The 23,575-nt window shown below is 51.4% G+C and overlaps 2 protein-coding genes across 2 annotated transcripts in view; both read left to right on the plus strand.

Moving 5' to 3' along the window:
- The window catches only part of PLXNA2 (plexin A2), a 171,734-nt gene extending 158,722 nt beyond the window's left edge, over positions 1-13,012 (plus strand). The window contains exons 26-31 of the mRNA XM_026077185.1: positions 5,352-5,451; positions 7,733-7,923; positions 8,592-8,761; positions 10,963-11,175; positions 11,459-11,609; positions 12,755-13,012. Coding sequence (XP_025932970.1) covers positions 5,352-5,451; positions 7,733-7,923; positions 8,592-8,761; positions 10,963-11,175; positions 11,459-11,609; positions 12,755-12,850 — 921 coding nt within the window. The 3' untranslated portion in view covers positions 12,851-13,012. The remainder of the gene's footprint in view (positions 1-5,351; positions 5,452-7,732; positions 7,924-8,591; positions 8,762-10,962; positions 11,176-11,458; positions 11,610-12,754) is intronic.
- A 4,897-nt stretch (positions 13,013-17,909) lies between these two features.
- CD34 (CD34 molecule) overlaps positions 17,910-23,575 on the plus strand; it is a 28,966-nt gene continuing 23,300 nt past the window's right edge. The window contains exons 1-2 of the mRNA XM_026077245.1: positions 17,910-17,963; positions 18,279-18,363. Coding sequence (XP_025933030.1) covers positions 17,910-17,963; positions 18,279-18,363 — 139 coding nt within the window. The remainder of the gene's footprint in view (positions 17,964-18,278; positions 18,364-23,575) is intronic.

Consider the following 23,575-nt stretch of genomic DNA (forward strand, 5'->3'; position numbering starts at 1 on the left):
AAAGCTGCCGAGTGGAAGGAAAAGAAAAGCAGAAATTTAGTTCCCAAGTGTCTCATCTACCAAGGCAGGCAGGGAGGTCACGTTTGTATGATAAACCAGAATGGCTCAATGTGCTCATGCATTAAACAGGAAAGCAACTTTGACATGGATCGTGAAGAAACTAGCAGGGTTGAAAATTGGCTAAATTAAAAATGCCAGCGGCGCTTGTGAGGTAGACGGAGCGCTGGAGAGGGCTGAGCTGCCACTGCTGGAGACGCAGGGCCGGGGAGGATGGCGTGCGGGTGAGCCTGGGCTCTATGAGGAGGACTGAGGCAAACAGGGGTACAACCGGGGAAGGACCAGGAATTTCTGCCTTCCTCTGAAGCATGATGAACACCCCATGATCAGACAGGCAGTCTGGTCCAAAGCACCAGGCTGCAGTGGCAACTGCTCTGTCACACTCATGATCTTCCTGCATGTTGATTCCTGATCATCATGCAAGAAGCAAAGGAGGGAAAGGGAATATTTACTTCAAATACTGTCATGTGGGAGACTCGAGGGAATGTTGCTGTGAGTTATGGGACAAGCTAAGTCAAGTAAAGGTGAATATCCGGAGCTACTTCTTGACAGAGTAACATCAAGTCTCCTATATTTCAGACCTAGTCTTCCAGGACAAATAAMAGGAGTTTTGCCACTGAAGTCGTATCAAATTAGGCTGGACAGTGAAGATACTTTATTTTGCATTGGCCAGGGTAGACCGGATGACCTAAGAAATTTTTCCTGTCTAACTTTTGCAGCCTGAGTGCCCCAGTGCAGCCCAGGCTGTTCTGGATAGGTGCATATTGGTTGGAAAGGGCTTCTAATGGTCTGTGAAAAATGTAAAAAGAGGTAAAGAAAGAGCTGAAGAAAGTTTGAGTRAGAGGAATCAAAGGCCTGTCTGCAGCAGAAGATAACTGCATTAATTGGGACCTGTAACCTACTACTGTCCATCACTACCTACACTGAAGTGTTTAGTATTTAATCTGGCATCTTTCACTGTTTATACACCGTCTCGAGTCCATCAGCGTGACTCCCGCTGTGTAAGTTGAATGCGAGCCAGTATTGACAGCAGCCATATAATCAGGGAGTGAGGCAGAGAGACTGGCATAAATATGCAAAGTGCATGTAGAAAAGCAGCTCTAGAGGCAACCTTTCCAAGCAGCCTGAAGGATTTAAACACAGATTACCTTAAAAGTCTCATGGGAGCTGGGCGTATAAATTCCATTGTTGGTTTTTAAAATCTGTTTTACCTGACAGTTGCAAGGGATTTAACCAACATGCAGGGAAGCAGTAAGACTTTATTATGCCTTGATCTTTAAAAGTCGTCTAAGGAAGTCAGAAATGAAATTCAGGTTTSTCTGATGTGTGTTGGGTGCTAGCGGAGGGAGTACCTTCGTTTTAGTGCCTGTGGGAAATCTGAGCCGTAACTTTACCCTTAAAATAAACGAAATCCTTATAGCACTCAAGACACGGCAGCTATTCTTACCATTTGAATGTCAGTTTTGCTCTGGAACAAAGTAAAAGTTTGCTGCCAAATATCTAAGTAGGTAGCAGTTGCACATGTCTCTCCTAGCTCTGGCCAGAACTCCGAGCAGCCAGAATAGAGCTGTTGAAGCCATAAAAAGAAGCCAAATTCTCTGCACTGCAACAGAAATCTTGTCAAGGCAGGGCTTTTGCCAAAAACAAACAGCAGGTTTTTTTGTATTGCTACCAGGGTTTTTTTTTCTGTTTGAGTAATACATGTTTTTATTAGGTATCAGAAATACAGATGCTCCAGAGCTACACAGTAAAACAAATATGCAGGCAAAGGCACAGCTTAGAAGAGGCTATAAAAGCGTCTGGGTTTCGAGCACTGCTCTCCTGCCATTTTAACCAAGAGTATCCAAGCAAAGAGACAGGGCCTGGCAGAGCAGTAGCCAGGGAATCTTGTCACCAGCAGGAACGTGGGAAGGGAAAACTAGCTGCTATAAAACAAGTGTGGTTCAAGCCAGAAAAATGAAATCCAGATTTCTCCAACTTCCGGAGGACCAGTGAAGTAGGTATTCACCCATTTCTAGAAATAATAACTACTAGTTCTGCAAAGCTATCTCCATCTTTTATTCAGAACTGTCTTTTCCTTTGCTTGGTCAGATGTCTTTCCCCTTGCCACATACTTTTCTGTGCTGATCTGAAAGCAAAGTRTGCTCTGTGGCTTTGTGCACAGTAATCGGAGATGCACACTTAGTGTTTTGTCTGGTAATATTGCGTGCATTTTGTGCCTTTTTTTTTTTTTTTTGGAAAGGCACCATTACCTAGGAGTAATCATTGGAGCAAGAATCAGAAAGTCCTTGAGCCTCACAGTCTGGTGTCTGACCGATTTCTGGGCTTCGTTCACTCGGCAGCCCTGTTCCCTGCTGCTCCTCCGGGATYGAGGGCCAACTCTTGCCATGGACTGCACCAGCCTTCCTCCTGCTCACCATGCTCAATGTCAGGGTGATGAGGTTTTTCCTAGGACGATTATTTAATTCCAAGACTTTCTTTACTCCACATTTTTCTGCTAGAATTTTACACGGTATCTTTATTTTCTACATATTTACGATGATAAAAATATACCATATATCTGCATCAACTGACCATATATCTGCATCAACTGATAAAATGTATTTTTGCATGGGAAACCTTAACATGCAAAAGCCAGATTGGATTTTAAAAGAAATATTAATCTTTCTGTAATATTTTTGAACAGCCTTATAGAACTATACAGAGCACTGTATGCCTGCTGCTATTTCTTCATTTATAAAAATAGATTTATAGGTTAAATAGGTATAATTCTTTGTTAAAGTCTCTGGAGCTTTTACACTAAGTTATAAAGAATCGTATTTCATTTGTATAGTATCCTTTTGGTTTCATGCCTATTAAACTCGATGGGAGAGTCTCACCCCCATGTGGTTTTACTAAAGTAAAATGAATCACTGAATTTAATATCAAATGATTTACAGTGGCTCATGCAGGGTTAACTCAGAGGCAGCAAAGCATGAATACCTGTCAGCCACTGGGAGTCCGGAAGGGCTGAGAGATTAGAAGACTATTTTAAATGAAAAATTAGAAGCAGAGAGGGAAGATTTGTATAGAAAATGAGATTCAGGAACCGACAGTGGCTTGGCTGTGGAGCCTCCACCTGGAGCCCGTTAGCGTTGCTTGTGTCCACGCAGGCAGAGTATTAGCTGGGCTCCGGGACTGTTGCTCTCCCCAGCCTAGTTTTTCTTTTTCCTTTCTTTAAGGTGTTTCACGCAGCACGCTTCCAGATAGTGGAAGAATCGGAATATTTATAAAGTTGTAAAACCGTCAGCCAGCTTCTCGAGCGTCTCCAGGGTTTTATGAAAGCGTGGCAACAGCGGAGTAAGATGGGGAAGGAATGCGTGTTACATCTGATGCTAATTTGTACGCTGGTGTTTTTTAGCTGACAAGAGTCATTCGACCCAAAATTTAGAGAGTGAGAGTGCTCTGTGTGTGTGTGGAATTCGTAATACCTCTCCCCTAGTTAGCCACAGCGCTGGTGAAACTGTATCCCCGGGCGGCAGCCTGGGAACTGCTGCCTCCGCGCGAGACTCCGGGGCCGCCTTTGCATCCCGCGCGCTGGAGCGCTCAGGTTTCTCCGGGCTGAAACTGAACTGAAGTGGCAGCTAATAACAGCCTAAGAAAATAATATCACCGCTGATTGTTTCTTCCATTGACTTAATAAGTTGGATGAAGTGAGGCAGGAATAGAAGAGGAAATAACAGAGGTGTTTGAAGTGTTTTGCTTAGAAATATCTCACTTTTGCACTGTGAAGCACAAGTGACTATTATTTCCACTATCACTAGCAATAATAATAACTCGCATTTACGTGAAACCTTTCATCTTAACAGAACACAAGCCTTGCAGGGAGCACTATGCATTAAAGATTGTTCTGTTGCTAAGCGGAGCGCGCAGCTTGTGTGGCAGTGGCAGAAGCCGTACAAACGCCCCTTCTGTTGATGGCGTGGGGAGGTTCCTGGGAAGCAGAGTGTAGTTCCTACTCCGGGGTTTGCCTGAAACTCCCACGTGAGCTTCCCTAGATCCTGAATTTAATTACTTTATGGAGAGCAGCTTGGTGGGACCGTGGCTTTGGACAGAGCAATATTCCCAGGGCATGGCTGGGGCTGCGGTGCTGATTGCGGGAAGGGGAGTGTTGTGACCGGTGGTCCAGAAACGAGGGAGAGAACTAGGAGGAAAATAGAAAGCTGTCTTGGACGCCAAGCAGAGAGGCAGCCAGCCGGGTGCGATCGGCAGGCCAGTGTGGAGAGAGGCTTGGTCACTGGCAGGGGTGATGGATGGGCGCGTGCCAAGGTTTGGGAGGGCAGAGGAGGACAAATCCCTGCGGAGCTCTCCTCCCCAGTGCCTGCTCTCACAGGTTTCCATGTATATGGACTAATGCTCCTTCCTGGCAAATACTGGAGGACTTGGTCCCAAAAGCAATTTCTCTGGCATGAAGAGACATTTCTTCTGTGTTGTTCCTCTTAAGTAATTCATGGGCCGCGTCCCCGGGGTGCGTCAACCCAGGAGCCGGCGGCTTTCCCTCCCCTTCTCCTGCCGCGCTGCGTGTGGGGCTCTGAGGGCAGAACTGAAAGATGCCCAGGTCTGTTCCCTGCAAACCTGCACATCCCTAATTAACCAAAATAAGTTAAAAAACTACCAGTGACTATTAGATTTATAGGGAGGGAAAAATTAAACATGGCTACTAAAATCTACTACAACAGAATCTTGTTAGCACTAATGTTCATTTATAGTTTGACTTCCCAGCATTTAATTCCTTCTCTGCTGTAACAGAGAGCCCGACAATTTAATACCTTAAAGATGGCTTTATGACTTGTTCAGCTGTAAATCAAACTTTTAAAGTTCATAAAAATTGTTAAAATAAAAAATGGTTTAATGGGAATGTTTTATGGTCCATAACATTATTATAGCTGTTTTATTCCCTCTGCATTGTTACTTTAATTGGATCACAACAGGTCTTGAGATTTTCCATTTTTATTGGATAAAATATAATCTTAAATCAGAACGACCCAAAACATCTTCAATATGTCTTTTGATTTATCACTCCTTTCCTTCCGTCCCTTGTTGTTAAACTAGTCCTGGCCCACTCCGGAGTTCGACCGGACGGGGAGTGCCTCTCTCCTGTGAGACGGCAAGGGCCACCAGCAGGACTTCTTCCCCTCTGAGCTCCTTGCGGGGCCCGGAGGGTCGCTGCTCTCCGCTCGCTGCGTAAGCAGCGGTGTCCTCGGGGCGGAAGGCGGCTCCTGCTGATCTTTCCTTCTCTCGCTTTGCCTGCCCAGGTGTCAGACCGCTCGGTGGTGGCTCTCGTTCCCAAACAGACCTCCTCCTACAATATTCCTGCCTCCGCCAGCATATCCCGAACGTCTATCAGTAGATACGGTAAGATGCGGAGTTAAGTGGTGGGAAATTATGGTTCACAGACAGCGACCTGCCGTTCCTGTTGCTGCATTTAACATTTCAGAGGCAGCCCGGAGCGAGGCAGGAGCAAGCGCGTTGGTGCCGGCTCGCGGTGTCCCCTGGTTTTAACTGAGAGCAGCAGTGTCCCGGTGGGGCTGGGATCGAGGCTGCCTTTGGCATGGGAGGGCAGCGCCCGAGGGAAGTAGATGGATAAACAGCAGCAGCTTCCTCCATGGAACCACTCGCTTCCCGCTGCTCAGAACGGAAGGACGTGTGCCGGACCTGCCAGAAAAGTGTCATTGGCTCCCGGTTTTCTGCAAGGGCTTTTCCGCCTCGGAGCAGAACAGCAGAAAGACGAGAGAGGCTGAGAGGAGGGAGAAGGAAAAACGAGGCACACCGGGGCGGCCTTTGGGAATGTGCATCCTAGGAAAGCCGAGAGAAGGGCTTCTGGCTAACGGGCTGGATGTCCGCTGCTGCCTGAGCCCTGCTGCCACCACGGGACAGCACCGGCTTCGTGCCCCTTTCACGTACCCAGGGCGTGGGAGAGCAATGCCCAAGACCCTCATCAGCTTCTCCTCTAAGAGGAAGATCCTGAATTCCTAGCTAATGGGTCGAAAATGGGTAACAACAATCRTAACTCAGCATGTTAGGATTCGCACACCTGGGAATGTATTATTTGCATAATAGCGTGGTTAGGCACTTTACAGATGGTCCCTAAAGAGTTTACATTGCATAAATGAGTCTGTTAGGTGCCAGGTGTGCATTTACAGCACTAAATCCACAATGATTGTAATAATATGCTTCCATAAAAGGTAGCAGTGGAAAATTCTCTAGCACACTGATCTTTCATTATCTTTCTTTTTACACAATATTTTGCAAATGAGAGCTCTCCTGACAAACTTGTCTCCTTGTCTTGTTTATAGCTCCCAGAATAATTTTTTTCTCAAGCAAGGGTGCTGAAAAGCCATCCAAATGGTAAGAGGGTCTTTAGGCAAAAGCCGTGTCAGGCTCTGTGTATCAGAGAAAAGGCCGTTTCTCACTGTGAAATGCAATGCACCCAAGAGTGTCCAGTGCTTCCCACTCTTCAGGCGATGGAAAAATCCAAGCTGGGTCACACAACATGAGTCTGAAGTTCTCATTGATCTATGTCAGGTGGAAAAGCCTTTGCAAACTACAAATATGAATTATCATCGCTCATGTTAAGATTAATACTTCTAATTGTGCAGACAGAATTTAAATGAGATACTTATTTACTTTCTGCATTATATATCAGTTCAGAGCTATGTTTAAAAATAGAACTCCTAGATGCTTCCCTAGCTGTCCCCCGTCTTTCTCCTTAATTACATCAGTTGGAATACTCATTTATCTAAGCCTTAATCAGGGATGAAAATCTAGCTAGTTTTGTAATGACTCCTGTATTTCCTTCTGCTGATTTATGATTGATCCCCTTACCCTTGCTGGGAAGGGTGAGCAGCGAACTGGAAGGTTAAACTGAGGAAATGCCGGAGGTTCGCAGGGAACAAAGACATTTAGCGAGAGAAGAAGCGAACAGTGCACTGTTATGTGCTGGCCTCGCCGAGCTGTTCTGCCCCGTGTCTGGGGCTTGAAGGAATCGTGGATTGGACCCAGGGAGGCACGTTCTTTGGGAAGTTAAATATATCCCACATCACTCCATAGCTTCTAGAGCAATTATGGGAGAAGCCTACGGCTCCTCCACTTGGAACTTGCCCTCTCTGGCCAGCGAGGAGGGCAGGAGCAGGGAGCTCAGCGGGAAGCGCATCCCCTCCGGCCCAGAGGATGAAACAACCGGGAGAGGATGTGTTGCCGGCCTGCAGCTTGGTCTGCAGTCAGCGCTTGGCTTGATCTTTTGTTGCTCTGATGAAAGCCTCAGGAACAGAACTGCTGCTTTCGCCACTCGCGGTTTCTGCCCTTTGCGCTGGTTGTGCTCGGCAGCTTGTTATTAGTTACACAATACCCACATCAAGCCTCTGATGCTGCAGACTTTCATGCGTAGGGTTAGCGTCCATGAGTTGTAACTCGTGGAGGGATCTTCTGCAGAACTGTACTGTTTCTGCTCACGTAAGCAAAGGATGTGAATGACTTAGGAAAAGTTCTACATCTGAGTGAGAGAAGAGAAAGGCTTGAGGCTAAGGGACTCCATGATTTTGGCATTAATGAGCATGATGGCGTCACTGAGAAGGGGCAGGCGAATGAGAAAAAGTGCTTCCTTTGAGTATGGCTGACTTCTCCTCCTGTCTTCCAGACTCCACCTTCCGGTACACGGGCAGCCCGGACAGCCTGCGCTCCAGGGCTCCCATGATCACCCCGGACCTGGAGAGCGGGGTCAAAGTCTGGCACTTAGTTAAAAACCATGACCATGGAGACCAGAAGGAAGGGGACCGGGGCAGTAAGATGGTGTCTGAGATCTACCTGACTAGGTTATTAGCTACAAAGGTAACTGCCTTACACTAACATTTGCTTGGGAAATGTGTAGAGATGCCCTTGGTGCCCTGCTGGCCCTTGATTAGTCTTATGCGTTCATTAGGGAAGCTCACCTCCCSGTCAGGGATCGTGCCTGCTCTGCATCCTGACCTCCCAGGGGTTGCGTGTGTCCTGCGCCAGAGCACACTGGTACAGAGACAGAAACTGCCCTGGTTTCCTAATACTGCAACCTTACGGTTACAGTTATATGTTAATGTTATAGCTGTAATACTTCATTCCTTTCCGAGGTATTAAAACTCTGAGTTGGAAAGACACCACAGTGCCTGTAAATTACCAGCTTCCTCTGCCAGAGAAGGTCCTCCTGCCTTTCAGTGTGCGTTCGTCACCGTAGATAGCACAGGTTTGATTCGGAAAGCGCAAGAAACTGTATTTCACCTTAGAAATAAAGAGCAAGTGCAGCCATGAGTATCTACAGCCCAGAATATTACCCGAGAGCCCTTGCACGGTGCAGTCAGCGTTACTAAAGAAGGAGACCTCACCAATTCCTGCGGGATCCGTAGCTATACGTCTGTGGGGCTGCGCAGAGCTAGTAACACCATCTGGCGTCCCTCCTGCCATTGCTGTTTAGCCAAGCGTGTGTACGTCCCGCCCTTCACCTTGTTGCTTGCTGCTCCCCTTAGGGTACACTGCAGAAATTTGTGGACGACTTGTTTGAGACGTTGTTCAGCACTGTGCACCGAGGCAGCGCGCTCCCGCTGGCCATAAAGTACATGTTCGATTTCCTGGACGAGCAAGCAGATAAGCATGGCATCCATGACACAGATGTGCGCCACACATGGAAGAGCAATTGGTAAGCATGGAGGAGGGGAGCGGAGAGGGGACAGACTTGGCTATTGAGCAGTTATCCGTGTCCTGGTACAGAAGAGATGGGGGCAGAGCTTTGGGAAGGGCTGGAGACAAGAGTTCCGTAGCATCAAAAAATGAAATAAACCTCAGGAAATAGATAGGTGCCGTTAGGTCCCTTCATTTGTTCCTTAAGCAGACACGGCATGAGCACACCTTCACGCACAAGCCGTGCTAATGCTCTTCAAGCGGCACCTGTGCTGCCCTAGTGCCCGTGCAGATGTGACGTGGGGCTTGAGTCTGATTTGCACCATCCCCTTCCACGCACGAGCTGGAGCATGGGTGCTGGGTTAACCCGAGACCTGCTACCTCAGAGTCCCCTGTGCCGCTTTCCTTTGGACAGTGCGGGAGTAGAGACGGTCTGGGTCAGAGCTGGGAGCTGAGCTCGGTTCCTGAGTCCCCATCCACGGCTTACATCCACCCCTCTGTTCCTACCCGTGAACCACGAGGGAACGGTGGGCTCCGGCAATCCCTGGTTGCACAGAGCTGGTCGCTCCCAGGACGGGGGCTCCCTGCCTTTCCTTGCATGCATCTCGCCGTTGTGGGGGGGGGTCAGCGTGTGCTCGGAGGGRTCGGAGCTGCCCCTTCCCAAAACTCTCCTGGAGCTTCTGGGGCCTCTGGGCAGGGAGAGGAGGCGGCGGGAAGGGGGAAAGGAGCCGGCACCGTGTGCAACCGACTCCAACGGCAGCTCAGCTCAGCGTTCTGCAAACAATGGGAGCTGCTACGTCTCTGCCGCTGCTGTTATTTTAGGATTAAAAGCTCCATGGGTTAGAAATTTACCTCTGTGAGGCAGAAAAAAAAAGCACAACAAATGGTTGCTCCCTGAGGACTTTGTATTCTCCCCCCAGTCCCTCATGGTTTAAAAAGCCTCTAATCATCACGTCTGCAAAAGCTGGATTCCCTGCTAAGACTGTGGGAAGCTAAAAACAATTTATTGAAAGCCTTAGAAGAGAAGGAGTTATTAGGATAAAAATGCTTGAATCACAAATATAGATGACACTTCTTAAAGGTATAAAAAAGAATGTGCCAAACAGCAGAGATTATTCTGCCGGAGCCGTCAGACCATATGGAGCCTGGTATTGTCCATCTCTACCGAGGGTCAAGGATGGCATCAGGAGAAGGTGAAAACGTCAGGCTCCAAGCTAACTGCTGTGCGGAGCACTTTGGTAGGGCTTCAGCTGGTCCTCTGGAGACCGGCTGGTGCCTGCGTGTCCCGGGAGGCACCTGAGCGCTGGGGTCTGGGGAAATGAGGTGGGGGGAGCACGGTGACTTTTCCCAGGTATTAAGCGGAGCGAGTGGTAAGAGGCTCGCTGGCTTCTGGCTCCCGCAATGGGAAGAGGCCGCTGTGTGTGCCCCGCATCGAGCAGCGGCGTTGCAGCCGCTGACCCGCTGGACGAGTGCCTCGAGCTTGGCCAGCTGGGTTGTGGGATCACCGCTGTTGGGAAAGCAGCAGGAAGGTTTGGGAGCTGGGAAGGGGCGCTTCAAACGGAGCACGTTTCGGGGCTGGGGGGCAACGAGTGGGGTCGTGCAGCACCCCTGGAAAGGGAAGTGTTTGCTGGGAAGCAGAAGGCAGGTGGGACCAACGCTGGTGGAAGTGCAAGAGGTGGCAGGGCTGTTTGCCTGCGGTGTTGTAAGAGTTAAGGCTGAAGCCTTCGGTGCAGCTAGCTGGATAGAGAGAGTTGAGACTTGAAAGGTAATAGAAAGCAGCAGCTGTTTTTTTGATCCTGCTATACAGCCAAAGAAAAAAGGAATAATAATTCCCCTTTGATTGCAAAGGCCTCGGGATTTGGGGACAAAGCCTCTGATGCCTGCTGCACTGCTTCCCGTGATGGACTGCAGTACGGCCAGGCAGCAGATGATTAGCGTGGACTCCGGCAGCATCTCTGCCCCCGGCTCAGCCCTGCACAACAGACTCTCGTGTTAATGAACTCCGTTTAATGGACTCCTGGTGGAGCCTCTCGTCAGCACCAGCACACGCAGCTCCGCACAGCCTTGAAAGGACAGCCTGCCCCGTGCGTGGCGGAGCCGGCCCCGCTCCTGCCTGGGCTCCTCCGCTGCCCACCGCTCCACCTGCGCGCGGAAAACACGCAAAGTGACTGTTCTTACTTGTTGACTTAACATTAATTTTGTTTTTCGATTTCCCTACAGCCTTCCTCTCCGCTTCTGGGTGAATGTAATCAAAAACCCCCAGTTCGTGTTCGATATCCACAAAGGCAGCATCACGGATGCCTGCCTCTCGGTTGTGGCTCAGACCTTCATGGATTCGTGCTCCACCTCAGAGCACCGCCTGGGCAAGGACTCCCCCTCCAACAAGCTGCTCTAYGCCAAGGACATCCCCAGCTACAAGAGCTGGGTGGAAAGGTGAGCGTCAGCGCGGGGTGGGAGCCGCGTGCGTGCGTGGCTGGCTGGTGCGCTCTGCTCCTGCCACCTTCCCTGGGCCGAGTCGCTCCAGAGTGGCAGCTTTGCTCTTGATGGGGGGTGGGTGGTGCACCAGCGCTGGCTCTTCCAGTGGCACAGCTCAGCACTGCCCAGCCTTGCTGCTCTTACTTTCAGCACCCAGTCAGAGATTAAATCCCAAGGAGAAGAGGGGCATTTTGAGCCTCCGTGTTTCTCATGGGCTCCCCTTTGCCTTTTATTCTCGCAGGTATTATGCAGACATTGCCAAGCTCCCAGCCATCAGCGACCAGGATATGAACGCCTACCTCGCGGAGCAGTCGCGCCTGCACTCTGCCGAGTTCAACATGCTGAGCGCGCTCAACGAGATCTACTCCTATGTCAGCAAGTACAGTGAAGAGGTGAGTGTCTCTCTGGCTATGGGCTGCAGAGTCCGTGCCATCTTCATGGCATGCGCAGTGTGAGAGAGGACTCTCACTGCAGCATGGCCATCGCTTGCATCCCTGCTGCCCGTATCTGTTCTGTTCATGCGCAAAGAGGTTTGGGTCCTGGCCATGCCAGTAACGCACTTCCCAGGAGACTGGAGAGCTAAAATACTGTGTGAGCAACTGAATTCCTCAGCCTTGGCATTTCCCCAGCGCAGCCCACTCCTAAATGCAGTAGAAAATCGTCATGACCCGGTGAACCTCCCCAGAAGCATCCATGTCTTTTGGGAACAGTGTGGCACAAATCCCATGTTGCAGTGATGCAGACTCCTATTTGCAAAAAATTCCTGGCAGCATGAGCTCCTTTAATGAATGCATCACTTGAAACCAAGTTCTCGCCATCTGTTCCACCCCTTCATTTCAGTGTAAGAAGAACCTATTTTGCAATTACATCCATTAAAAGGAAGGTTTTTGTCATTTAATTGCATGTATGCATTTGTGATACAATGCTACAACCATTTTCCGATTAGGGTCTAAAATCTCATAACTTTCAKGCTAAATGAGACAGGAAATGTAGAGTCCAAGGTACAAGAGTGGGAACGACTGCGTCGTGCTGGTAATGTGCACTGAACAGTCCAACAAATAAATCAGCATGACTGTGGAATGGCACAGCACTCGCCGCTTTGCTTTGCCATTTATTATTTAAGTTTCTTTGTTGGAGCAAGGCTAAGGGAAGGGATTTATTGTAACTGCAAAACCTCAGCAACTGAATGTTGTGTGCAACCTGGCTGGAAGGAAATCTTGAACCAGAGAAAGGTTTGTCGGTATTGCACTGTCCCAAAGTCATTAACTGTCTGTTGCTACTCTGTCGCCCAAGGAAATACTAGGCATTGCTAGTGCCAGTACTGTACGCTACACCCGTCCGAGAAATCTTCCCATGGTGCCATCACGGCTGGATTTATCTGGTGCTTTTTACTGAGTCTCTATCTGTCCCACTCATGCCCATTTTGAGAAGCTCACGTCTTTCTGAATGCACGCCCAGCTCTATCCACCCCCTCTCTTGCGCTGACTTCTTTTTCTTCTTTCTCTCCCCCCCCACCCCTTTTTTTTTTTGGTACCAGCTCATCGGGGCTTTGGAGCAGGATGAACAGGCACGTAGGCAGCGTCTGGCATACAAAGTAGAACAACTTATTGGTGCCATGTCTATTGAGAGCTGAAGAAAGGCTGTGGTGCTCACAGAGAAGAGCAGAGTATTGCAAGGACTCTCGGGAATTAAGAGCGAGAACAAGCGAGAAAGGCACTGGACACACATAAATACCGAGGTGTTTTCTGGAGGGAGCAGACACTGGCCCAAGGACTTGCTGTGTTCAAAATTACACAGAATGCAGTTTGAAGAGATAGGGAAGAAACAGACAAAGCATCTCAATCAAAATCAAATCAAGATGGATCAATTTTTCAAGTATACATGGAAAGAAGGAACCTGGAAAGTCTGGATGTCTCCATGACTGCTGCTTTGCATGAAAATTGTTTGATGTATATTAGGAAATAAAACTTTATTTAAAGGTTTTTTTAAAAAAAAAAAAGAAAAAGAAAAAAAATAAATAGAACAAAAAACCACAGAGACCACAGAGATAATCCTGGCAACATAGCTCAATTCCAATTTCTGTCTTCATGAGATTCCCGAGGTATGTGGCTCAGACATTCTGCGAATGGACTCTTAAGCCAATAGGAAAGTTTGGAAAATGGAAAGTTTCTTCGTTCTGGGATCTTGTAAAACTATGAGCACAAGTTTGCACCAAACCTTTTTACACAAGTAAGATAACAGTTTAGCCAGGAAAAGGTTCAGTGGCAGAGTAAATTATAGGCACTAGAAGGAACTTTACCTGAACTGCAAAACCATCAGTTCATCCAACCTGTCTTGAAATCCAGCTTTACCTATGTATTTATATAGTGTCTATATATATATATATTTTTTAAATCCCATTTACTGTTGAATGAGGAAGGATCTGATTTTAAACGCTTTCCCCTTTTYGTTTCCACTCCCCCTCAGCCGGCGCCGGCCCCGGCGCAGTGATGCTGCGGTATTCCTGGAGAACGGCCCGGCTGTCGTGGCGCGCGGCGCCAAGGCAGCGGTGTTCAGCTGACGTTGGCGCGTTGTAGTTCTCCGCAGGTACAATGGGAGCGAAGCCGCTTGGCTGGCTGCTCCGAGCCGAGCGCAGCCGGGGCGAAGCGTTCCTTGTTGCGTTCCGGTGGGTTGGTGGTGGCTTGCGGCAGCCCCATCTGATTTCGTGCAGTAAAAACAAACAAAACCCCGATGTTTACAGTGAGCGATACTTGAAGAGCCTGGGCTTGGCGCGATGACGTATTTATTGTTTTTCTGCTTGCCTCGCAGACGAGATCAGAGCAGGCTCCGTTTGCCTCTCCCCGTCCGCGTTCGCGGTGCCGCCCTGGGCCAGGCAGAGGASTCGGCTCCGCTGGGGAGAGCAGCGAGCCCTTCGCCCTAGGCGGCGGGAATCCCGAGCAGCGCCCCGCGTGCCGCAGACGTGCTGTCCGTGTGTCCGTCTCAGCGTCCCCTTGTTGCATTCGGTCCCCGCTGGCCGCCGCGGCCCGTGCTCGCGTGGCCAGCGCAAGACTAACGTCCGTGAGTGTTATTCCTGTACAAGACGCCAAAGCTTCCGTGTCCCTTCGGAGAGTGCCAGGAGGGGAAGGACCCCTGTAAATATTTCCCTCTGTAATAAATATTGATATTTGTGCAGGCCGCAGCGGGGAGGGCACGGTGATGAGGCCTGAGGCGAGAGCAGCGCCAGCGTGCTCGGTGCCGCCCGCCCGCCCGCCCCGGGGATGCCGGTGCCGTTTCCACCTGGGCTGTGATGCTCCAGGCGTCCGGGCTGCGAGCCGAGCGGCCGTCGGGGCTCGGCCCCGCTCACGCCGTCTGCGCCGRGCACCGGCACGGTGTGCGGGATGCTCCCCGCGGCAGGGCCGGGCCGGGCCGGGAGCATCGACAGCCGGTCCCAAAATGAGAAGAGGGTGTGAGAAGGGCCTGCGTGTCGCCGGAGGTTTGCCGGAGGCTCCCGCGCGTGCCGGCCCCGAGGGCTGCTGGCTCCCGGGCTCGAGCGCGGTGAGGAGCGGAGCCAGCGACGGGGGGAGCAGCACGTAGAGAACTACTCAGGAACCTTGTCGTTTTAACTACCGTTCGCTAAAAGCCATGCCAGCCCTCTTGCTCTGGGTAGTCCACTTCTGTGAGGTTCTCTGGGCCCTGTTAATAGTCTGGAAGAAATACTGACGACTGACCTCGTGCAAGAAGCTCTTGACACTTACAGCAGCCCCCGCGTTGTACCTGGAGGGCTCTGGTTTACTGAGATGTGCAGGGCGCTGGCACAAAAAGAGAGAATATAGGAAACGGGGCGGAATACGTACGGCCTGTTAGCAGGAGAACCCCTTCCCGGGGATCCTTTCCCTGCGCAGCGACTCTAATTCCGAAGACAGCAAACGTAGACGTGTCGCGACTGTCCTGTTAGAGGCTGGCACCCCCGCGGCGAGCGTGGCGGCGGCGGCTCCTCGCCTGCCCGCTCCTTGCTGCTGACGTCGCAGGTGGTTGTCGAGTGTCAGGTTTTGAAATCCCCCAGAAGATCTAATTTTTTTACAGGTTTCTCTTGCTGTCATTCGTAAAGGCCCAGCATCTGGCTTACGTGAAGGTTTCCAGATGTATATTCCAGTTACGGTCGTTGTTTTGAGTATTCATATTCTCCGGTTATTCAGATTCTTCCTCAAATTCCGATGGTACGCCGAACCCTCCCAAAGGCAATGGTAGCCAAACACTTGTAAATGTTAACCTGAACAGTTTTTTCCATAGGATTCACAAAACGTGAATACTGCCCAAAGCAAAGACCTGCTTTCCATCGCCTGGATGCTGGTGCCGGTGCCGGCTCAGCCACGCGACCTGCCTCGGGACCTCAGTGTCTGATCTTCTTCACACCAGTTTGCAAGGCTTTTGCATAACTGATTTTAAGCCATTTTCCTCCTCCTGGTCTTCTGGCGAGGAGCAGCCGATAAGCAGCGTTTTGATGTGCCCCAGCGTGGCACGTTGCCTCGGTAAAGGCTGACGTCCCGGCGCCAGGTCCTCCGTAGGTGCAGGTGCCCCACGTGGCCCTAGTGGCACATCTGCATCGTGCCGGTGGGGTTGGCTTGCGAGCAAGGGTCAAGAGAACCGACCGCGTGCCGCGTGGCGAAGCGAGGGCGCCGTGTGCCGGGCGCGAGCGCCGAGGAGAGGAGGTGGGCGACGGGGTGGGTTTTTGTGTGTTGTGGGAGGAAACGGAGCAGAGGAGGAAACAAAAACCAACAGGAGCGCTTTGCAAAGCAGTAAACTATTAAACTTCCGACTGGCCTCCCAAGGGAAGCGGCAGAAACATCTATTCTTCCATCTTTTAAAAGGGATGGTGTAGGGAATGGCACGTTGCTGGCTGGAAGGGATGGCCTATAAATAATCTACCAAGTGTCTGCTTACGGTGGTTGACATGAATTATAGATCTTTACAGGCAGTTACATGGAGTGAAGCAACATATCCCTTTGGGACAGAGCCCTTGTAATCTGCTGCCCTGTTTGCATCTGACTTTTCAGTTACTCCTTTGGGAATGGGAAGCTTCAGATCTCCACGTGGAATTTTCTTTGCGCTTGCAGCAAACTGGACTCGGGGGTTGGTCAGGAGAGGGCAGTGACTTTGCCTTAGATGAAATGATTTCACATCCCTCTCATTGCCCCCTTCTTCATGCACAGCTGGCTGGGAGGAACAGCTTGGTGTTTTGATTCTCCAGTTCACTTTGTTTCAGGTATTTTGACATCAAAGTGGGAGACRTCATTTTCTGGGATCTCTCTGTCTGGTGTTACTGCTTAAATAATTCCATTTAATCTTCTGCTCATGAGCTATCAAAGCACCCACTCCAAGGGGGAACCAGGTGCTAATCAAATGCTTCTCCACCTTGAAAGCCTTTATTAAAAACCCATAGACAAGAGCCTAACATATAAGCAAGCTTGTCTCGGCATGAAGCCCCACCGTAGAGCACCACAGGGCTGCAGCCCACCAAAGTACAGAGGATGTGGATGGACATCACGGTCCGCACTTTGCCACAGAGGATGAATCTGTGTTTGAAAGAAGGCAGGAGAGATCGGCACAGCCAAACTGCTGAAGTCTTGGTGGGATCCAGCTGCGTCAGGAGCCACCGTGAGAACCCAGCATGGAGAAGCAAGCTATGGGCAGAGCCTTGCTGCTGGTAGGAAGCATCCTGGGCAGAGTATGTCATGGGGGGGGGGGAAGATTATCCACCTAATGAACCTGGTTTGAATGTGTAGGATGGCAGTCCTTCCCCGCAGGGTCTCCTCGGTGCTGTGACAGAACAGGGACACCAAGGGCAGCCGCTCCGCGCCAGCGGCAACCGAGCCCTTCATCACAGCAGTGCCTTCAACACACTGTCTTAAACTCCTTGTGACCCACCCCCACTTAAATTATCTAGCCTACCTTTAAATGGATTTCACCAAAAAATACCGTAACGTGTGTAACAATTTGGGTGGGTGCATYGAGGACAAAAACAAGAGGACTTAAAACTCTTGGGTTGCGTCTTTGCATGCTGCCAACTCTGAGTGACTGTGCGAGCCGCTGAAGTCCTCATTTGGCGGTCTGGAGGGCTTCCTTCACTTGGCGGTCGTGGTGCGCACACGAGGTCTCGCTTCCAGAAGCCCTGAGCCGCCGGCAGAGACGAGGAGCGTCTCCGAGAGCGGCTCTGGTAGGTGCGTGTCGAAGCCGGTGCCTGCCGCGTTTGCCCCCGGCCGCAGCCTGGCGGCGCTTTAGCCCGTCCCTGGCCATCCCCCGTTCAGGCGCCGGCGCTGTCGGAGCTCACCGTCACGAGGACGCGGCTCGCCAGGCTAGACCAGGCTGACTGGAGCAAGCTGGGAGCCCAGGGGAAGCTCACTAGCGCCTGGACCCTGGAGAGAAGGCAAAAACAATGTTCCGAGAAGGATGAATAGCCGACACCGAGGATGCATTAAAATGCCACAAAGCTTCAGCCATYGTATTCCCGAATTGCACCTCTACCGTAAAGCCCAGGCCAGCGGCACGGCGGGCGGCGGTGCTGTGCATAGTTCCTTGCTCGGGGAGCAGCCGGAGCCACGGAGCAAACGTGTCTGCAGCGAGACCCGGAGCCGGCGGCGGCGCTCGGCGCAGACACGGCGGGTGCTTTCTTTTTTTTATTTAGAGGTTAGATGGGGAAGTAATTTGGGCGAAAGATGCCGCCGTTCAGGCTCCGCTGGGCTGAGCAGCCCTGGCTGCACGATTTACACGTAGGTCACTCAAATCAGTTTTGCAGGGGAAGAGGGGGGAGCCTCCGAACGCAGTTTCCTTCTTGCAGAAGGCTTGGTCGGCGTTCAAGGTGCCCGTCCGCCCGGCGGCGCGTGACGGCGGGTCTGCCTGGCGGCGAGGACCTTCGCCCTCTGCACGCCTCCGATTCTGAGTTAAATTTCCCCACTTTTCTGCAGCGCTCCTGCTCAGCTGCTGCTGGGGCTGCCCCGACGCCGCTCCGGCTGCCCCGTTCGAACGCGGTGGGACGTGCTTTGTCCATGCTGTGAACGCTAAAGTGTCCGTGTTCACCCCTCCAGACCCCCATTTCCCTGCGTGTCGCCCATTCCTTCCTTTCTTTCCGTGTAAAAATGGAATATAGTAACGAGGAGGTTCCTGCAGCGGGTGGGAAGGTGCTGGTAAGGCTTTCAGGTTGCATCCCGCGGGGTGGACGATATCCCAAAGTGCACCAGGGCGCCCGAGGCTGCCGGATCAAATCGGAAATCTCCGCAGGGCTTTTCCTTGGAGATTTTTCATGCCTCTGCTGCAAATGAGCTTGGGAGTTTGCACAGCAGCTTCTCCATCCGACATGTCCATCTCACAGGCCGGGCAGAAGGAAGACGCACCTTGAAGAGGAGCCATCAAAAAGCAAACGAACTGATCAGCTGATTTTGCCAAATTATTTCACGGGTTCAGACGATACTGCAGTGAAATATCCTTCTAATATTGATGAGTGTTTATATGTTTAATGGCACCTTGGGGCTGTTACGAGAAGTGGTGGGAAGCAGCAAGGGGAAGGGAATACACAGGTACTAAAATCTCTGGCATCCCCCAAAACGAGACCCCTGAGGTTGTAGAATGTGGAGTTATTAGTCGTGGAACAGATTCTTATCTTTTCTGACCCGCTCCTTAAAATAAATAAATGCCAGTTTTAAGGGATTTGTGCATTGGGGGGGGAATGAATTGATTTGTGTCCTTACCCCTTCCACCTTCCTGTCCTCTGGCTCCTTCCCCTCCCCGTTATACTTGACACACTGGAGTTCTGTATTGTATATTTTTTTTAAGATGATTGTCTGTTTTTTTTGTTGTTTTTACAAGTGTTGTGGAAAAAATGTAAGAAAGTTTAAGTATTTAAAAATGTTCCAAGGAAAAAAAAGGGGGTTTTGTTATTATTCTAATATATTATTGTGTACCTATTGTAAATATGAAACACTCCTATTTTGCAAGGCAAGGACTCACTTTGTACTGTTGTTATATATAAATAAAGTTTACTGGTTAAAAAAAGAAAATCTCCTGAGCGTGTCCTTATTTTCTAACACGCGGTGGGTGGCATTTATTGCACAAGCTGGGTGTATCGGTGAGAAATCTTTACTGGCCGAATCACGCGCACGGTAAATTTGAGCTGCCTTTCCCCGCGGAGCCCGAGCCGGGGAGGCTCCTGCCGTCCTTGCAGCCCGCTCTGCTTCTGGAGACCCTTCGGTGCAAGGTTTTATCATCTTCCCTAAGCRTCCTTCAGCTCAGAAATGTCCTACGAGACTTGCTAGCCGATCATGTGGGCAAGAGGCAGCAGGGCAGAGCTGCCTTCSCGCAGAGGCTGCTGCCATCCCGGGGTCCCGGGTGCGCTTAGGGACCTGGGTCCTCAGTGCAGGAGATGCAAACGCTGTTCGTAGATGAAAGTCGGGATGAGTTCTTAGCGTTTTTCCTTCCTTGAAATTATTGGTCCTCGAGGTAAAATGCATTTGCTTCCTTTTCATAAATTCAAGCTAGCATTTTAGCAAACGCTGAGAGACATCTGCCGAGTAGCAGGAACCAGCAAGTGACTCCTTCAACAGCTGTCTGTCAACTTTAATGACCAATATGGTTGCAATTACAGCAATGAACTTTCTCTAACAGCCCAAAATTACTCTGGATGATGGTAAGTGACAGAAAAATGGAGAGCCTTAAGGAAGCATTAAAAAAGAAACATGGGGATCTGGAACAAGAGGTCTTACCGCTTTTTCTAAAGGGTCTTACTCTTCTTTTTTAATTAGGTRTTAAAGAGGATAAATCTAACGCAGAAGGCAAAGGCGCGACACACTGCGGGTCACAGCAGGGAGTTCGGTGCTGCCCCAAGATGTGGTTTTTACACAGACGTTTGACACCGAGTCCGCTCGTTTTAGCGTGGCGCTAATAGGGTGACGTGAAGCTATTGCAAATGCATCACGTTAGTGACACAGTCTGCTCCTCCGGCAGCTCAATTTATCTTATTTTCCTCAGATTGAGAGCAAAGCTTGACGTAAACCTTGAAAAGGCAACCGGGCCGCATCCTGCTGTCTCCCCCTGTAAACCAGCGGCTTTTAACCCCTGCAGAGCAGCCCCAGCGCTGGCCAGGCCGCGGCTGTCGCGGTGCTGACGCAGGGGACGGTTGGGGCAACGCTGCGGGAATTTTTGCATGATTTTGGGGGCTGGGAAATGAAAGAGGAGCTTGGTTTTAGCTTGTGCCTTGGGCCAGCCTAAATTTATACCAAGAGAAAACATGCAGAGCGTGGAGGTTCCCCAAGCCGAGCTTTCCCAGAGGCCGGGGGAGGCAGAGGGGTGGGATATTTGAGGGCAGACCTCCCGAAACGCCGAGGAGTTAGGCTGGGCCGGCTCGCTCGCGGCCCGGCGCTGCTGCTCGGGACGTTGGGGCCAGCGTGCGGCCGCCGGCGGGATGCGCGTCCCCGCCGTGCGCGGCCCTCGAGAGGCGACGGACCCCTCCGGCGCCACAAAGCCAAAAGACATTTCAAAGTGAACCAAAAGCACTAAGTATGGGGTCATCTGCATTCACCTGCGCCTTGTTAATGTATTTAACGTAATAACTACACTCAATTAGAATTACRTTTTGTCTGGCGCGCGCTTCCCAGGGCTTTATCTGCCCCGACAAGGTCAAGTGATGCTTAATAAGGCTGCAGAAAAGGCAGCGGGCTCTGGGCTCCGCGCCGGCRCAGGCAAGCTGAGGGCCACAGACGACCGCTCTGGAAGGAGCTGCGGGAAAAGCGGGTTTGGGATTTATCAGGCCGGCGGCGGCGGTGCCGTGCCCGTGCGCGGCTGCGCTCCCTCCGCGCTGCGCTGGCTCTCCCCGCCGCTCGCCGCTCGCCTTCGCTCTGCCGATAGCGGAAGGGCTCGGGCAGCCTGGTGCCGGCTCTTCAAGCCCGGTTATCAGGGTGAGCTAATGGAGGTGACGTTTTTAATTATCAAATACAAGCGTGGCATTAATTTTGACCTGTTTAAATCCCAACATCTTCTCTCTGCAGCGGATGCTTAGCTAGAGGGTGACATATAATCGTATTTAATCAGACAGTTATCTTAAAATGGCGATAATAAACACAAAAACCCTATTGCTTTTTATTCCAGTAAACATGCTCTGTGCTGTTACACCTAAGCGGCTAACTCATTTGTAATGGGAATTCACTCTGGGCCATGGGTGGCAGGCAGCGAAAGGCGCCCAGCAAACGCCAGCTCCGGAGCGGGGCCGACGCTCCCAACGCTCCCACCGGCGGCTCGATCCCTCCCGGCGCGGCGCATTCGTGCCTTTCCCCACAGATACTGCTAGGGAAAACACGCAGAACAGAGCATAAAACGGGCAAATTGCTGCTTTTTATGAAGCATTTGGTGCCGGTGGGTCAGCTGGGACCCTGCAAGGTGTCACGGTCGCTGGCGGCGAGCTCAGGGAACTGCTGGTTTGGCCTCAAAGGGATGAAGAATTATTATTTTAGTGACCTGCCAGAAGAGCAATCTTATATCTACCCCAATATACAGATATGTGTGTGCAGGCATGTGTACATAAATAATTTGAATGTATTATAATGTAATATGAAATAGATGTGCAGTGTAATTCAAAATGAATGTGTCTATTTATATCCGCTGCGTAACCCAGCATTCACCCTAAACTTACTTACAATTGCAAATATCTATGCCAAAACACAGCATTTGTTTTTAGTTCAAAATCATACTTATGAGAACGGAAACGGCTCCGGTTTTATTGCTGCCTCGTAATTATCTCCAGTGCGGGAATCTAATTGCAAATGTTCAGCGCTGCCCCGCGGCGAAATGTCTAAGGAAAGGGAAGGACGGCCAAGCTTGAAGTGCGCAGGTAGAACTGAAATCCGTGGTAATATTTGATAATTAGGAACGTCTCTGTCAGCTTGTCTGGGCATTAATGAATCGGGCTGTGCTTTTACACCTGATTACTGGAGTTTTATGCCTGCTGTTTCGCCTGTATTACTGCCGGCAGCGGGCTTTCCGGTCGGCGGGAATAATGTTTGGGGGTTTATAAATATATCCCGTCCTGTCCCTGATGAGCCCGCRGCTGTTTTTCACCCGGTTCCCGCTTTCCGGGGTGCTGCCGCCCGGCACGAGCCCGCGGAGCTGCAGCACCGCGCTCGCCGGGAGAGTTGAGCCGCTCGGCTCCTCCTGCGCGTTCGGCTCTGCGAGGGGTCGGGGCGGTCTAGCGGGGCCGTTGCTCTCGCTCGAGCTTTTGCACGTGCTGCTGCCGTCAGCTCGGCACCGCCCGGGGCCGTACAGCCGTTCRCGGGCCGGGTCGCTGACCCCGTGCACGTTTTACGCCTGCTCGAACCGAGGGAACGCGGCTCGAGGCCGGCGGCGTGCAGCGAGCGGTGCGCACGGAYGGGGAAGCGCCGGGATCACGGCGGTGCCCGTGGGGAAGCAGGAGGCGCTTTGGGAGGGATCAGCAAGGATGCGGCCGAGCTGCCTGCTCGGGAGCGACGTTTGCAACCGCCGGTCCGAATGCAGCGACCATCACCGTAACGCCGCGCTCAAATGCGCRTTTAAGACACGTCATTCAGCTAGTGCATGAGCGAATCCTGCAGCAAGAAACGCGCCGGGGCTGGCGGGCGACGGACGCGACGGCTCCCGGAGAGTCCTGGGGAAGGTGCCGCCGCCTGCCGCAGGCGCCGCCCAGCCGAGCACGTGGAAGGAGCCTGAAAACCAAGCGGCTCCCGCTGGCGCCTCCCATCCGGGGAAATCCCAGGGATTTTCCCCACTAGCAGCACAGTGCAGCTGGGCTGATTACTGCCATTTCAGGGCTCGAAACCAAGCCCAAGCCCGGAGGACTGGGGCCATGGCAGCCCCCGCCGGTGCCCCCGAGCTGTTGCGCTGCCCCGGGGCCTCGTTACCACCCCGCTGGCGTTAACGTGTGCGATTTGTGCATACGGTCTAATTACCGGGATAATTTATGCTGCAACTGATGGTAGCGCAGCGCATTTGCTGCTGCGGCTCCCGGGCTCCCAGGGCACGGCTCAGCCGCTCCCAAGTTTTCGGAGCGTTTTGGGTCGCACCAGCCCCCCGCCCTCCCTCTCGCGCAGCATCAAGTCAGCACACGACAACCCGGGGAAAGGAAACAGCAGGGAAAAACCGTGGCAAGATGACAGGGAGCCCCGGGAACAGCAGGGAGACCAGGAGCAAACCAAGGAGCCAACAGAGTCAGCAGGGAAAGTGTTAATGCAAGAAAATAAAGGAAATGTGGGCAGGAGCAGGGGAAAGTAAAAGCACAATACTGCAGGGAAACAGCCTCGCTCGCGTTGCTGCAGCTCTTCCACCAGTGTTTCTGCCACCTAGTGGTTTTTCCGCCTATTTTTTT

Source organism: Apteryx rowi, unplaced genomic scaffold (assembly GCF_003343035.1).
Source record: "Apteryx rowi isolate R43461 unplaced genomic scaffold, aptRow1 scaffold_45, whole genome shotgun sequence".
Lineage (NCBI taxonomy): Eukaryota > Metazoa > Chordata > Aves > Apterygiformes > Apterygidae > Apteryx > Apteryx rowi.